General features: G+C 43.7%; 1 protein-coding gene across 15 annotated transcripts in view; it reads left to right on the top strand.

Moving 5' to 3' along the window:
• NINL (ninein like) overlaps nucleotides 1-15,745 on the top strand; it is a 235,660-nt gene that overhangs the window by 202,822 nt on the left and 17,093 nt on the right. For all 15 annotated transcript variants that reach the window (XM_058286791.1, XM_058286804.2, XM_058286802.2 and 12 more), the window contains 3 exons: nucleotides 974-1,043; nucleotides 11,511-11,669; nucleotides 12,729-12,842. In XM_058286791.1, coding sequence (XP_058142774.1) covers nucleotides 974-1,043; nucleotides 11,511-11,669; nucleotides 12,729-12,842 — 343 coding nt within the window. The remainder of the gene's footprint in view (nucleotides 1-973; nucleotides 1,044-11,510; nucleotides 11,670-12,728; nucleotides 12,843-15,745) is intronic.

Raw genomic sequence — 15,745 nt, 5'->3', positions numbered from 1 at the left:
CCCCACTTCCCACACTGCCCACATTTATGCACATTAACAACATCCTTCATTAGTGTGGTACATTCATTGCAATTGATGAACACACTTTGGAACATTGCCACGTAAGCATGGATTATAGTTTACACTGTAGTTTACACTCTCTCCCACACAATTCTATAGGTTATGGCAAGATATATAATGACCTGTATCTGTCACTGCAGTGTCATTCAGGACAATTCCCAAGTCCTGAAAATACCCCCATATTATGCCTGTTTTCCCTCTCCCTGACCTCAGAACTTCCAGTGGCCCCTGCCTCCACATCAATGATACGAGTTCTTCCATTGCTAGAATCACAGTAAGTCTATAGTAGAATAACAGTAAGTCTACTCTACTCATGGACTGTTTTTTTTTTTTTGGCCTTTTTTCTTTTCTTTTCAAATTTGAAGTACCGGATGACCTCAGCTCTAAAATGCAGAGAATCTGGTTCTGGCTTGTTAGAATTGCCATGATGATTAAAGTATAGACTCTAAAGCAAGCAGTCTAGAAGCGTTTGTCTTCATCATAGGCCCATATCCACAATTCAGAAATCCCCTCAAAGTGTTTTTTTTCCCTCTGGAAACTATTTTTCCCCCTAAGTTTGCTGCCAAAACCCTTTTGCCAGATTGTGTTGGTTGTTATTTATGCTGTTGGGTATGAACATTCCCGTTTTGCTTAAAGAAATTAATGTGTGTATGTGCTAGAGGAACATGGCATCATGGCAACTGGCAACATATTACCTCTCTGAAAATCTGAAAGGTTTCACATTCCTGAAAGTGCCTTGCTTCCGAGGGTTTGGAATCAGGTCATGTTTTGAGCAGTGGGTGTTAGCCGCACAATGGCCAGAGAAAGCCAGGATCCTGTTATATGGTTCATGTCCAAGCCATTCTTCTGGGCTGTGACCAGAAGAAAGAAACGTTGATAGGCAGTGATATTGTTAATTTTGCTTCTTCAACAGGAAGGAAATTGAGGTTTTAAAGAGAGACAAGGAACAGGCCTGCTCTGAAATGGAAGAGCTCAACAAACAGGTATTGGCACCTGGGGGGACACTGACACCACGCTGCCTTTTTCTACTATTTTGAAATAACTTCAAATTTACAGAAAGGAAGTATAGAATGTTTTTCTCACAGATTTGAGAGTGAGTGTCCATCCTGTCAGTCGCCTCCCCTCCCCAGCCGGAAACTGACATGGCCATGGCACTGCCACCACCACTTCAGACACCATCCTGGTTTTGCTAGTTACCCCACAGGTGTTCAGAACCATAGGTGGCATTTACTGGCATACCTTTTTTTTTTTAAGATTTATTTTATTTATTTCTCTCCCTTCACCCCCATTGTCTGCTCTCTGTGTCTATTCACTGTATTTTCTTCTGCATCTGCTTGCATTATCCAGCAGCACTGAGAAACTGCATCTCGTTTTTGTTACATCATCTTGCTGCGTCAGCTCTCTGTGTGTGAGGCGCCACTCCTGGGCGGGCTGTGCTTTTTTCACATCAGGCAGCTCTCCTTAAGGGGCGCTCTCCTTGCACATGGGGCACCCCTACGCAGGGGCACCCCTGCGTGGCACGGCACTCCTTGCGCGCACAGCCCTGCGTGTGGGACTGGCATATCTTTTTAGTCTCCTTCAATCAGCTCTGTCCTTGATGTTTAGGATCTTGATACTTTTGAAGATTATAGGCAGTTATTTTGAAGAAAGTCCCTCAATTTGGTTGTGTCTGGTATTTCCTTGTGATTAGCTTCAGATTCTCCAGCTTTGGCCAACATACCACAGAAGCAGTGCTGGGCTTCTCATTTTGCTGTATCATGGGATACAGTAATTGGTCCCATTACTGGTTGCTTGGGTAAGGTGGTGGTAGCTAGATTTCTCCACAGTAAAGTTACTTTATTCCTTTGTAATTAGTGAGTATTTTATGGGAAGATACTTTGAGATTTATTCACTAATGTGGTATTCTTTGGGTTCTTGGCTGAATCAGTTATTACTGTAATAGTGGCCAAATAGCAACCAGCTAACACCATCATTGCTTTGACATTTATTAGTTGGCATTCTATTGTAAGGAAGAATTTACTCTTCTCCCCATTTATTTATTCATATCATTATGGCTATCATGAATTCCTGTTTTATTCAGTGAGTTAGATGTTGCCATAATTATTAATTCTGATGCTCAGTTTGTCCCAGATTTGGCCAATGAGAGTCCCTTCAAGATGACTTTCATGTCCTTTGAACTTGTCCCAATCATTCTTTGAGCATGTCCTCACTTTCTGGGATCTTGAGATGATCCAAATTCATCTAAAACTTACCCTACCACAGCCCTGGATTCAGCCATGTCACCAAGGAGCCCTTGATTACTTTTGATGAAGAATGGTATTTAGAAGCCACAATTTGGGTTTCAAGGTGTGCTTATCACTCCTAAGTGTGTCACTGCTTCCAGACCCTTTTGGTGCATAGAGCTAGGGATTATATATAGGGGCCCATACACACTCATGTACATAGTTTCAAGTGTATTCATTTATACATCTCTCTTTCTATAGTCATTCCATACCTGCAATTCCCACCCAACATCACAGAGATAGTTCTTGTTTTCTCTCTTCCACGTTTGTAGCTCTTTTCTCCAACAGTGAGAAGCCTGGCTCCCTCATCCTTAACATATTTGGTTGCTATTGGATCAATATCCCTTGACCCCCACCTCCATACATCAATGCCTTTCTCACTCTGTTCCACATTACTGGCCCCACTGCACTGGTCCACTGTCTCCTTTACCTCCCACCCACTCATCCAGAGGCCTTCCTTACTTAGTCTTGCTGAATGGCTTTTGGACTGAATTAATAAGAAGTTAGGATGTGTCATCCTTGATTTATTTTATTATTCTTTTTTTAAATCAAAATTGTTGTGATAATATAGACTCATATAAGAGTAAGAAACAATACCCAAAATAGTAACATTTTGCAAATCTGTAATATAATATCAAAACCAGGATATTGGCATCGATGCATCCATGGGTCTTTTTCATATTTCCCACATTTTGCATATACTCAAGTGTGTGTGTGTATGTGTGTTTGTAGTTCTATACACGTTGATCATGTACATAAGATTGTGTGTCCACCACCACAGTCAAGGTAGTGAACAGTTCCGACACCACCAGGATCCCTTGCATTGCCCCTTTATAACCACACCCACCTTCCTCCTGCCCACCCCACCCCCAATCCCTAACCCATGACAAGTACTAATTTGTCCTCCTTTCTGATATTTGTCATTTCAAAAACATTATGTAGCCCTCCCGCCATCTTGTTGATGTGGAGAGCCCAAGGGGGCCACAGCTCACTTCCAAGCCCCATGGGAGTGGTCCCTGGTGAGTGCACACCTGGTGTGTGGCAGGGGTTTGTTTTTTAATTAAATAAAAATCACGAATAATCCAACCACCTCAGAGAAAAGCGCTCTATTAACATTATGCATCTTTTAGATAGTTTAATCCGTGGATAAACCGAGGCTAATATAGATGTAAAGGGATGGATGGGCTGACACAATCGTCCACCAATAGCACTGTCCTCAACTGGTTCTAAGAAATGAGTGCAAGTGTTTTTAGGCCATTGTCTTTGGCCAGGTCCAGAATTGCAGATAATGTATACTTATTGAAGGTGACGCTCTATACTTAAAAGGCTAGAGGAGTAGGTTGGCAACTTGGCTGGCCTCTTGAAAATTGAGGTTCTTATGAAAAACAAAACCATGACCAGGTGGAAGTTCATCCACTTTGCATGGGGACCCCCCGAGAGCTGTGAGACAAACTGGGGAGTTCCTGCTTTGTTTTATGAGTGTTGAGTGCTAGACACACAAAGAGGATCCTTCTAAAACTCTACCACAGAAATAGGTCATTCAAAGTAGAAATGCAGAAGCCAGGTAGCCTGATGAGGGAAAGGTCAGGAGCAGGGCTATGGATCCATCCTTGATCTCCTTCCTGAAAGTCTAGCCTGTAGTTCAATACTGTCTAAGTTTTTACTAGAGACAGGTCAGGAGCATTTAATTGTGAATCCTTTGTTCCTTGTTAGGCAAACAACAGTATTTATTGGCTGCCTATTAAATGAACCAGGCTTTATGCCACACTGATTTTGCTGAGTGTTTCTGACCTTCTCACTTTGTTATCGGGCTTGCTCAATAATATAGAGATAATGTTTTCAGAGTTCATGTACATATAACTCCCAATAAAGTGACTAGATGATGTGACTTAAGAAAATAACACAAGAAGGATTAAGAAGTGACTGCTAAGGAGTATGGAGTTTTCCTTTTTTCTCTCTTTTTTTTTTTCATTCTTTTTGGAGTAATGAAATTGTTCTAAACAATTTTTTTTGGTCATGAATGCACAGCATTTTGATTATACTAAAAGCCGTTGATTATACACTAGATAGATGATATGGTATGTGCATATATCTCAATAAATCTGCTTTGAAATAAAATTTTTTAAAAAGGAAAAGAAAATAACACAAGAGGATGCATGCTCTGAGAAGCATTTTTAGCCAAGTTCCCAAGGTCCAGATAATTAGAAGCTCTAATGTCAGAGAGGATAGGGGTTCTGCCCTGGTAATCTGGCTGAACAGCTGGGGGTAAAGCCTCTAGCCTCCCCCAGTTTTGGAAAATTCTCATGCCTCAGCTATTCCTACAGGGCCAGGCTTCCTATCTGTGGTCCTAAAGTCAAAAACTGAGATGTCCAGAGAGATCAGAAAGGTTCCAATTGAAGTTAATGCCAGAAAAGAGAAAGGTGAAATTTATGAACTTCTGAAGTAACTTACTCCTCAAAGATTAGAAATGTATAAACGGAAACACTAAAAAAAACAAGATTCAAATGAAAAATAAGCCTTTGTCGAGATTCATATCTAAAAGGATAAAAGTAATAATAAAGTTGTTTCTCACACCGCCTGGTGCTTTCTGTGCTATTGACACATAATAACAACTCACAAAATCCACACAGCTCCATGGTAGGTGCTGCTCTCTCTCCACAGGTGAGGAGACCGAGGCAGAGAGAGGTCAAGTTAAGTGACCAAGGATGTGACAGAGCCAGAATTTGAACCCAGGTAGCCTAGATCCAGAATCTCCACTACTACTGATCAAGGAAAGGTGATGAAAGAATAAAAGGGAATGTGAAAGTTGATCAAATTAATAAATCTACATTTATGAAGAGATGCTTACCCTTACAGGACATTCTGTGTAAAATCTCTTGAGTTTTACTCTTTCATACCCATTAGGTTGACACACATTAAAATATCAAACGTTTGAGAGGGCATGGAACAAAGGAAACTTCCATCCTCGGCTGGAGAGTGTCAATTGGTACGGCCACTCTGGAGAACAGTTTGGCAAGGCTTATTTCTGAGCTCATAGCCTCTGGATGTTCAAATGTGCCCCTAAGAAGAGATGAACCAGTCTTGATACTTAAAGAGTAAAGAAATGGAAACAGTCCACATGTCCCTCAGCAGGGAACAGGATAAATAAATGATGAGCTATTCTTGCAATGGAATTCTGTACAACAGTTAAAAGTAATCCAAAGTTGATTGAAAAGAAGCAAGTTGCAGAGAAATAGGTACAGCTTAATGTTTAAAACCATGAAAATGATATGCATATCCATACTTAATACATAGAATGTACCAAAATTATTTTTTAAATGCATGAACATGTTAAACACCAAGGGAGTGACTGAAGAGGGAAAAGGGATTGGAGATAGTGGGGCAGGCAGAGGACCAGAGAATGTCACCTGTAACAAACTTCTTTTGAATTAAGATCTGAGGTAAATATGGCAAATGTTAAGCTGTTGCTAAGTTGGTATGCATTTGGTACAGGGGTGCAAGTTCTGTAACCTTTTAGGATTGACCTATTTTCACTCCATGCAATTCCTGGGAGATGCATCCAAATTGTTGCATGTATCAATAGTTCATTCCTTTTTTTTCATACTGACTGGTATTCCATGGTATGGACATACCATGATTTGCTCGTTTAACCATTCACATGTTGAAGGACATCTGGGCTGATTCCAATTTTTGGCTATTACAATAAAGCTTCTATGAATATTTTAGTACAGGCTTTTGTGTGAACATAGGTTTTCATTTCTGTGGGATAAATGCCTAAGAGTACCAGTGGCTGAGTTGTGTGGTAGTTACATGACTAGGTTTGTAAGAAACAGCCAAATTATTTCCCAGAGCAGCTGCACCATTTTCCATTTCCACTCTGAGTGATCCAATTTCTCTGAATTGTTGCCATCATTTAATGTTGTCACTATTATTTTATCTTGGCCCTTCTGGCGGGTGTGTACTAATATCTTGTGGTTTCAATTTGCAATTCCTTGATGACTGATAACACTGAGCATTTTTTCCATAAGTGTATTTGTTGTTTGTGTATTTTGCCCATGTTCTAATTAGTTGTTTGCTTTTTTTTTTACTGTTGAGTTTTGAGAGTTCTTTATATAGCCTAGTTATAAGTCTTTTGTCAGATAGGTGGTTTGCAAATATTTCTTCCCAGTCTATATAGCTTGTCTTTTCATCCTCTTCATATGGGCAATAGTTTTTCATTTTGGTGAAGTTCAGTCTATCTATATTTTGTTTTGTGCATCATGCTTTTGGTATTGAATTCTAAGAAATCCCTTGATCCTAAACATTTTCTTCTATTTTTTTCTACAAGTTTTAATGTGTTATATTTAAGCCTGTTACCCACTTTTTGTTAGTTTTTGTAAAAGGTGTGCTATGTTGGACACAATTCCCAATGGTCCCACCCCTCCTCTTTCCAGCTGATTTCTATGACGTACTTGTTAATCGATTATAGGTATCCATGAGTTTCCTTTCCTGCATTTTGAAAACCTTTAAACACAAAAAAGTTGAAAGAGTGTGCAGTAAACACTCACATGCCACAACTTTAATTCAACAATTTTAACTTGCCATATGTGCTTAATTTCTCTGCTTATAACTATTTCTCTGTGTGTATATTTTTCTGAACCATTTCCAAGTAAGTTATGGATAGAATGATACTCTACTCCTAAATATTTCAGCAGGCATCCACCTCTATAACACCCTATCACACAAAGAAAAATGAACAGTAATTACCTATTATCATCCAATATTTATACCATCTTCACTTATCTCCACTTATTCCAAATATCTTATATAGTAGGCTCTTTTCCTGGAATTAGGATCCAATTGAGGTTGATGCCTTATATTCAACTATTAATTCTGTCCTAGATTTAATAGAATAAAACAGTCACTTTATCGTGCTTGCAAAGCATGCCCTTCAGCAATTCAGACAGGGAACAGTGGGATAGCTTGTCTCTGCTCCATCATATCTGGGACCTCAACTGGAAGCCTTGATGCCTCAGGGTAACAGGGGGGCTTGGACTGCTCACATGTGGGGGTGTGGCCCCTGGAGGGAACAGCTTACAAAGAGCATCAGAAAGGCAGTATCCCCCAAGGCCTGGGAAGATGCGAGGCTTCTCCTGATGCAGCCTCAGGGGTCACCACATCACTTCTATCACATTCTGTTGGGTACAGGCACATCACTGAGACCCCATGGAGTCCGACCTCCTTTCCTTCTGGGCGAGCATCAAGTTCATAGTGCAAAAGAGAATTGGGGCTGGGAGATATTGTAGATGTTGGATGTCTTTGGCAAATAGACTACTTTTGCTAAGTATTTATAGTCTTCTTTAATCCAGAGTGCCTTTTTCTTCCCCAAGACACTGTCTTTTTGAAGAGACCAGGATAGTCTGTGGTCTGAGTCTGTCCAGTGATTTCCTGATAGTGTAGCCTAATTTGGACCTCTGCTCTATTGTTTTTCCTGTGAACTGGAAATTAGGCCTAAAGGCTTGATGAGATTCAGAGTAAGCACATTTGTTGGGAGTATCTATTTGTGTTTTAAAATGTGCCCAGGAGACAGTGGCTGACATAGCATATTGCATTCTGCAGTAAAGCCCAGATGAATGCAAGTTAAAAATTAAAGAGTTGACCAGAATGAACATCTCCAGTAGGCAGAGGACATCTCGTGCTCTTGCAGTGGCGGCCTGAGAAGGACGTCACCACCACCTCTGCAGCCTGGTGTATAGTGCCTGCATCTCATTACAGGGAAGCGCCTAACGAACCCAAAATGAGAAGCAAGCTATTAAAAATGTCAGTGTCACAAAAGACAGCAGGTCTGAGAACGTTCCCCATTCAGGGAGGCTAAAGAGACATGACAGCTGAAGGCAGTACCTGAGCCTGAGGGGACCATGTTACAGGGACCATGGTTGCTACAAAGGCCATTACTGGGTCACTGGACAAAACTGGGTTGTATGGGGCACATCGAGGTTACATTTCCCAAAGCCACGGTGCTACAGCTGTCTAAGAGCTATCTTAGGCTCATGCACTGAAGGGTCAGAAAGTTCCAGAAAGTTACCATAGACAGTGCAGATAGCAAAGCAAAAGGGAAAGGGGTGTGGGGTGCTCTTTGTAAAGGTCCTGTTCTTACAACTCTTCTGTGACTTCAAAATTATTTCCAAATAAAGAGTTTAAATATTATAGATGAATAGATGAAAATCAATGATAGGCTTACCACAGGAGTTGAAAGGAGATGGCATTTCTGTCTACTGATGAAACCAAGGCTGCCATCAGATGACAAGATGAATTTGTTACTCATCCTGAGGGAAGAAATTTAATTTTCACAATAAAATGTAATAAACACGAAAGAGATCTATCCCAGATGTAATTGATATGAGCTAGTGATATGTTTTATTTTTTATTTTTTTTTTAGATCTTTAAAATTTATTTCTCTCCCTCCCCCATTGTCTGCTGTCTGTGTCCATTCCTTGTGTATTCTTCTGTGTCCACTTGTATTCTTGTCAGCAGCACCGGGAATCTGTGTTTCTTTTTGTTGCATCATCTTGCTGCATCAGCTCTCCGTGTGTGCGGTGCCATTTCTGGGCGGGCTGCACTTTTTTCGTGCAGGGCGGCTCTCCTTACAGGGTGCACTCCTTGCTCATAGGGCTCCCCTACACGGGGACACCCCTGCGTGGCACGGCACTCCTTGCGCGCATCAACACTGAACGTGGGCCAGCTTATCACATGTGTCAGGAGGCCCTGGGTTTGAACATTGGACCTCCCATGTGGTAGGCAGGTGCTCTATCCATTGAGCCAAATCCACTTCCCGTGTTATGTTGGAAACACCTCTTTTCCCTCGGTTCTGAGGTTCTGGGTGAAGGGCAAGGTGAAAATCTATTTTAGAGAAGAAAACTTGACAAATGATCACAGGATAAATGTGTACACTCACTAGCTTTGAAATCCAAATAGAAAGAGCTCTAATACCATTATATGCTTATTTAAAAATAAAAATAAAATTGTTGTTTGCAAGGTTGTAGGGAAATAGTGGTATTTCCATTGCTAGTGACATGGAAAGTCAGTTCAGAGGTGTTGGACAGTGATATGAAAATACTCTAGAACTGCCAACACTCTCTATGCCCAAAAACTAACTGTTGTAGGAAAAAAACAAATAATAATGTAGTTTGCATGAAGCTGTTTCTGACAAATAAGTGAAACTAACTGACAGGTCCTTGGTGAAATAATGTAGGCCCACTTTCTAGCTGCTGTTTTTTTTGTCTTTTTGTCTTTCTTTCTTTCTTTCTAAAGTTTTTTACTTTATTTTTTTAAATTGCTCTTATTCATTTTCTTTTTTTTAAGATTTATTTATTTTTATTTAAATCTCCACACACACCCCCTCGTTGTTTTTGCACTCACTCTCTGCTCTCTGTGTAATCTTCTGTGTCTGCTTGTCTTCTCTATAGGCTGTACCAGGAACCGATCCTGAGACCTTCCAGAGTGGGAGAGAGGCACTCAGTCTCTTGTGCCACCTCAGCTCCCTGGTCTGCTGCATCTCTTATTGTCTCTCCTCTGTGTCTCTTTTTGTTGGATCATCTTGTTGCATGAACTCTCCGTGTGGGCCAGCACTCCATGTGGGCCAGCTTTCCTTTCACCAGGAGGACCCAGATTGAACCCTGGACCTCCCATATGGTAGACAGGAGCCCAATCACTTGAGTCTCATCCATTTCCCAAAGATTTATTTATTTTTTTCTCCCCACCACCCACCCTTGTTGTTTGCACTTGCTGTGTCTGTCTTCCTTGTTTTTTTTTTTAGAAGGCACCAGGAGCCAAACCTGGGACCTCTGAGGCAGGAGGGAGGTGTCTATTCGCTTGAGCCACCCCTGCTCCCTTAAGCTTTTTATTTTAAAATAATTTCAAGGAAACAGAGGTGGCTCAAGTGATTGGGTTTCCACCTACCATACAAGAGGATCTGTTTTCAATCCCTGGGACCTCCCAGTAAAATAATAAAAATAAAAAAAGCATGCCCACGCAGCAAGCTGAGTACCTGCACAGCAAGTCGAGTCCATGCATGAGTGCCTGCGCAGCGAGCAGTGCCCGCACAAGTGAGTCATACAGCAAGATGATAATACAACAAAAGAGAGATGAATGAGAAAGTCAAGGAGAGGTGCAACAGAAACCAGGAACTAAGGTGACACAAATGACAGGGTACTTCTCTCCACATCAGAGGTCCCCAGGATTGAATCCTAAAGGCGAAAAATGAGAAGACGAAAAGAGAAATAGATACAGAAGATCACACAGCGAATGGACACAGAGAGCAAAAAACAGCAGGGCAAGGGGGGAGAAGGAGGAAAAAATAATAATAATTTCAAACTTAGTAGATAGTTGCAAAAATAATACAAAATCCCTACAGAGAGCTCTAACATACCCCTGCCCGGATTCCCAGATCCACTGATTTTGTGGATTTTTGCTTGCTTTCTTCCCTTCCCTTTCCATCTATCTCTCTATCTGTCTATCCTTCTATCTATTTCATCCATCCATCTATCCATCTGTCTGTCCATCCATCTATATATCCATCCATCTATCTTGTCTGTTTATCTAGCTTCTGTTTTGACACTTGGCATATTCATCCATTTATCAAGTGAACACTTAGTGAGCATTCATTGTCTGCTAGGCAATAGGGATTGATTTTAAAAGCAAAAAATATATAATTAATGAACACCCACACCCTGCAGAAAGCTAGGTTTTGTATATCATCAACAAAGGTCAGAGGAACTTTTGAAGAGATTCATATACTTCAAGTGTAATTAGATTGTTTCCTTAAAGTTGCTTAAAATAATATTAGAAAGCACCATGGATGAGCTGAGAGGAGCTGTGGTTTGGATGTCCTCTCTGTCCCCAGTGGGATAGGTGTGTCTTGTTTCTTCCAGATAGTAGAGCCGGGTGCTCAGCAGAAGCACTGTCGACATTTAGGCCAGACGATTCTCAGTGATGGGGGGGTCATCCTGTGCTTTGTAGGGTGTTTGCACCATCCTTGGTCTCTACCCACTAAATGTCATTAGCACTCCTGTCCATGCGGTGAGGACTAAAATTGCCTCTGGTTGAGAACCAATGGAATAATCTGAATTGAGCTGCTCATTAAAAAAAAAAATTTTTTTTCCATCTGTATTTTGATGTTTTTTGCTCTAGAGTCAAAAATATAAGGATGAACTGTCCCAGCTCAACCACAGAGTCCTTCAGCTGGGAGGAGAGGCTTCTGCCTACCAGGCCCAAAACGAGAAGAATCAAGTTACCATTCAGTTGTTGACTCAGAGCCTGGAGCATGCCAGTCACAAGGAGGAGGAGCAGGTGAGTGGGCAGCCTCTCAGTACACCAATCAGAGGAGAGTTGGCCATGAGAGAAGCAGCTGAAAACAGACCAGGATAAGTAGATAGCTATATGGCAGATAGATGATGGATTGATAGGTGGGTAGTTAGAATGATCTGGCTAATGTGGCAAAATGTTAAAATCAGTGGATCTGGGCATTTTAGGTGGCAGAGGGCATTATGGGAGAGTTTTCTGTATGATTTTGTGTTTTGGGGGTGGGGGGTACTGGGGATTGAACCCTGAACTTCATACATGGGAAGCAGGTGCTCAACCACTGAACTACATCTGCTCCCCTTGTATTATTTTTGCAACTATCTTGTAAGTTGCAAAACAAAAATGATTTCAAAACAAAAAATTCAGAGAAAAGAAAAATCACATCAGGAAAATCCGTAACATACCTGGAGCTATGTACCACCCAGCAAGTAAACTTAAGGACTTAACAAGTAAGCCTTGGTAAATTACATTTGCAAATCCCACACATCTAGATAAAGTGGCAGAAATGAATTAAATCCTGATGATAGAGTAAATTGGTGCAACTGTTTGGGCAGTTAGATAAAATGTATATCAAGAGCATCAAGGATGTTAGTAAGTTTGACTAGATAAGCCTACTTGGGGAAATGTATCTCAGAGCATTTCTGTGATATTTATAATAGCAAAACAGAATTGGGATCATTTTGAATCATCAACAATAGGTGAATGAATCTGAAAAGTATGGAGCAGCTATTACAAAACATGTTAAATAATATTTAACATTGTGGGGGAAAGCTCAGGCTCTAACATGGAAAGCACAGCATCAGCCCTCCCTGTGGTTCTGGTACCAGTTTTATCAGTGTAGATGTGTATATGTGTGTGTGTGTGTGTTGTAGAAGGGCTAAGGAATGACAACACAATGTTAATGGTTGACCTCTGGATGGTAGGATCATGGGTGATTTAAATTTTGTAATTTGTGCTTTTCTATAATTTTCTGAAGTTTCTGCATGAAACATGAACCACTATGCTAAGATATTGCTTGTATTTGTGAAATTGATTTCTTATAAACAGGGCAAGCAAATCAAAAAACTTGAAGTTGAACTTGAACGCATGAATCAGGAATGTCAGAGCTTAAGACTGTTGGAGGCACAGCTGCAGGAGACACTTGCAGAAAAGCAAGACCAGGTAGGTGTGCAGTGCCCAGGGCAGCTAGATCCAGCCCAGCCTCAAGATGAGAGTCAGAGAAGTTCAGAGGCACCGGCGCTTCTGGTACTAATCTGGGCCAGAGTTGCGATGGAGCAGCTGAGGTCCCACTGCTAGGCAGGCCTCTCATCCAGGGATTTACTTTGACCTTGAGCACATCTCTTCAAGGGTTGTGATTGGTTTACCCATGAGAGAAGGGCAGAGAGCAGGGCTTTGGGGCCCCTACTGAATGGAGGAGCTGAGGGTTGCCTCTGAGACAGATGAGGGGGCCTCAGAACAAGGTCATGGGGTTGGGGGGGGATACAATTTCCATGTTCTCAAAAGCACCGAAGTGCTCCCGTCTTTCTGCTCCTGACTTAGGAGCCCCCCAGAATTGGGTGGTGTTTTTTTTCCTGGCATGCCAGGAGGCCAAGCAGCCCTCACACACTGGGTTCATGAGCCCCTGGCTGGCTCCACCTTCTCTCCTGCTCCCGTTTCTCAAGCATTTGTGGGGCTCTGGAGGTGGGAAGATGGGGCTCACTTTGGCGAGGTGCTCACGCTGAGAGAAAGCAGCCCCAGGGCAAGGATAGATGGGGTGCTGAGAGAGATGGGTTGCAGAACCGAGAGGGAAGCTCAGACCTTCCTGGAGGAGACAGCGGGGGGTGGGGCGGGGGGGTGGCATGTGTTTGCAGGTGGAAGGTGGTGCTGTAGGCCTCGGGCCGTGTGAATGCAGACAGACACTGGGCCACATTCGGAGGATCCGGGAGCTGCCTTGGTCGCTGTGGGTGGCCAGTGCAGGTGGAAGGAGAGAGGGACCTGAAGCAGAGGAAGGCCAGGCCGAGCCGTTTCCTTGGAGTGTTCAGACCCAGTTCCTCCTCTGAGCCTCTTTGTCCTGACCCCTGACCCCAGGCTGAGGGCTGGATATGGCCCTGGTCACCCATGGGTCGCTCTCCCCAAGGGTCACTCCCCTGAGAACCAGGGCTCTCCAGGCCTCAGCCGCGGCTCGGGACACCTCAGGGCCCAGTGTGCTGATGGGAGGCTCCCTATCCTCGACTTTCCCACCACAAGCCCTCCAGAGGGACCTCTGCCTGTTCCTGTACTCTGCTCTCACAGTTTTCTTTCTCTGTTTGTATGTCTGAAGGGAGCCTTGACCCCTGGGCTGGTCAGTGCAAGTCCTTGGAGGCTGAGGAGTAAGACTGGCTGAGGAAGCATACCCTGGCCGGGCACCTCCTGCATGGATGGTGCAGGTCCATCTGCATGGGTCCCACTCCCCAGGCTGGCATCCAGCACCCACCATCAGAAAAGCATCTTCTTGAGGGCCTCTGCCACGACAGGAGCTATGTTCCCCTTTTTCTTCTGTGATTTAGCAAAGCACCCCCCAACACTGCAGTGAGGAAATTTGGTGATGGCCCTCAAGTTAAACGCAAGAAGTCTAGAAGCTGCCTGGAGAGCCAGGAGATGCTTTGAGAAAAGCAGACTCTCCTCTCTGGGGCATGGTGTGGTGCAGGTTGGTGCACCACCAAGCATGGTGGCCACACAGGAGGGAACCAGCACAGCTGTAGACATCTGTGCAAGGTTCAGAGAACGGGAATGCCCAAGACACCCCAGAGCAGAGCAGGTTAGACAGGTGCTCACAAGGGAGCAGAGCCAGGAGGGGTGGGGCTTGGGCATCCCCAGGAAAGAAGGTAATCCCAGCAGGAGGCCTGTGAAAGCTGGGTGCAAGCCTGGTGTGGGGAAACCCCCTGTTCTGGTTCTGTGGTATCCATCCCAAGGTTTCATGGCATACGCCATTGTTTATCATTCTAGCTCTTGGTTCTGGGGTGGGCCAGACTCAGCTGCCAACATCTTTTCACTTGGGGTCCCCTGCATTCACAGTCAGATGGGAAACACCAATGGGCCAGCATTCCAGGCAGCTGGCTCATGGGGCAAGCAGGGGGTGCTGGCGGATGGCAGAGAACCAGCACTGCTGTCCGTGGGGACATGTGGCCTCTGTCTATGGTCTGGGAGGAGCAGGGAGCAGCTGCAGGCCTCCTTAGGACCCAGCTCACAGTCCCAGAATGGCACTCCACCCCGTACTGTGGGTCACACAGATCTCTACAGCTAGCCTAATTCAAAGAATAAGCAGGAGTTGATGGCTGCCAGCTTAGAGGCTTACTGCCAGGTCCCCAGGGCCAGAAAGCAAAAGCCCCTCCCTTTCCTGGCACCCCTGTTCTGAGGATTTCTTTTCCTTCTCATTTGACAGTTAAGCCAGCTTCTCTGGAGCTGGCTTAGCCTTCATCCAGTTCCTACTTCTGGCTAGGAAAGAAATGAGAAGGACTCAGATGAAATTGATACAGTGGAAGTTGCTGGAATATCTACCTGTGAAAAGAACCACAGTAGGACCTGCAGAGACCATTGGACCAGATGTGGCCTTGCCCCAAGAAGCTGGATGGGGGTGACCAACCCAGGGGGGCTGTCTAGAGGTAGCAGCAGGGACTGTGGGCAGGGTGCCATACCACAGAGGAGCAGCCACACCTGGCTGGGTGCTTGGGTGAGAGTATCAAAGATATCAGCAAATAAGTTAGAGGACAGGCGCACTTCTTGGCCAGGTGCTCTTTTTTTTTTTTTTTTTTAAGATTTATTTATTTATTTATTTATTTCCCCTTCCTCCCCCACCCCGGTTGTCTGTTTTCTGTGTCTATTTGCTGTGTCTTCTTTGTCCACTTCTGTTGTTGTCAGTGGCATGGGAATCTGTATTTCTTTTTGTTGCATCATCTTGTTGTGTCAGCTCTCTGTGTGTGCAGCACCATTCCTGGGCAGGCTGCACTTTCTTTCGCTCTGGGTGGCTCTCCTTACAGGGTGCACTCCTTGCGCGTGGGGCTCCCCTATGCAGGGGACTCCCCTGTGTGGCACGGCACTCCTTGCAC

Source organism: Dasypus novemcinctus, chromosome 24 (assembly GCF_030445035.2).
Source record: "Dasypus novemcinctus isolate mDasNov1 chromosome 24, mDasNov1.1.hap2, whole genome shotgun sequence".
In the NCBI taxonomy this organism is placed as follows: Eukaryota; Metazoa; Chordata; class Mammalia; order Cingulata; family Dasypodidae; genus Dasypus; species Dasypus novemcinctus.
This window is presented reverse-complemented; position numbering and strand designations above follow the sequence as displayed.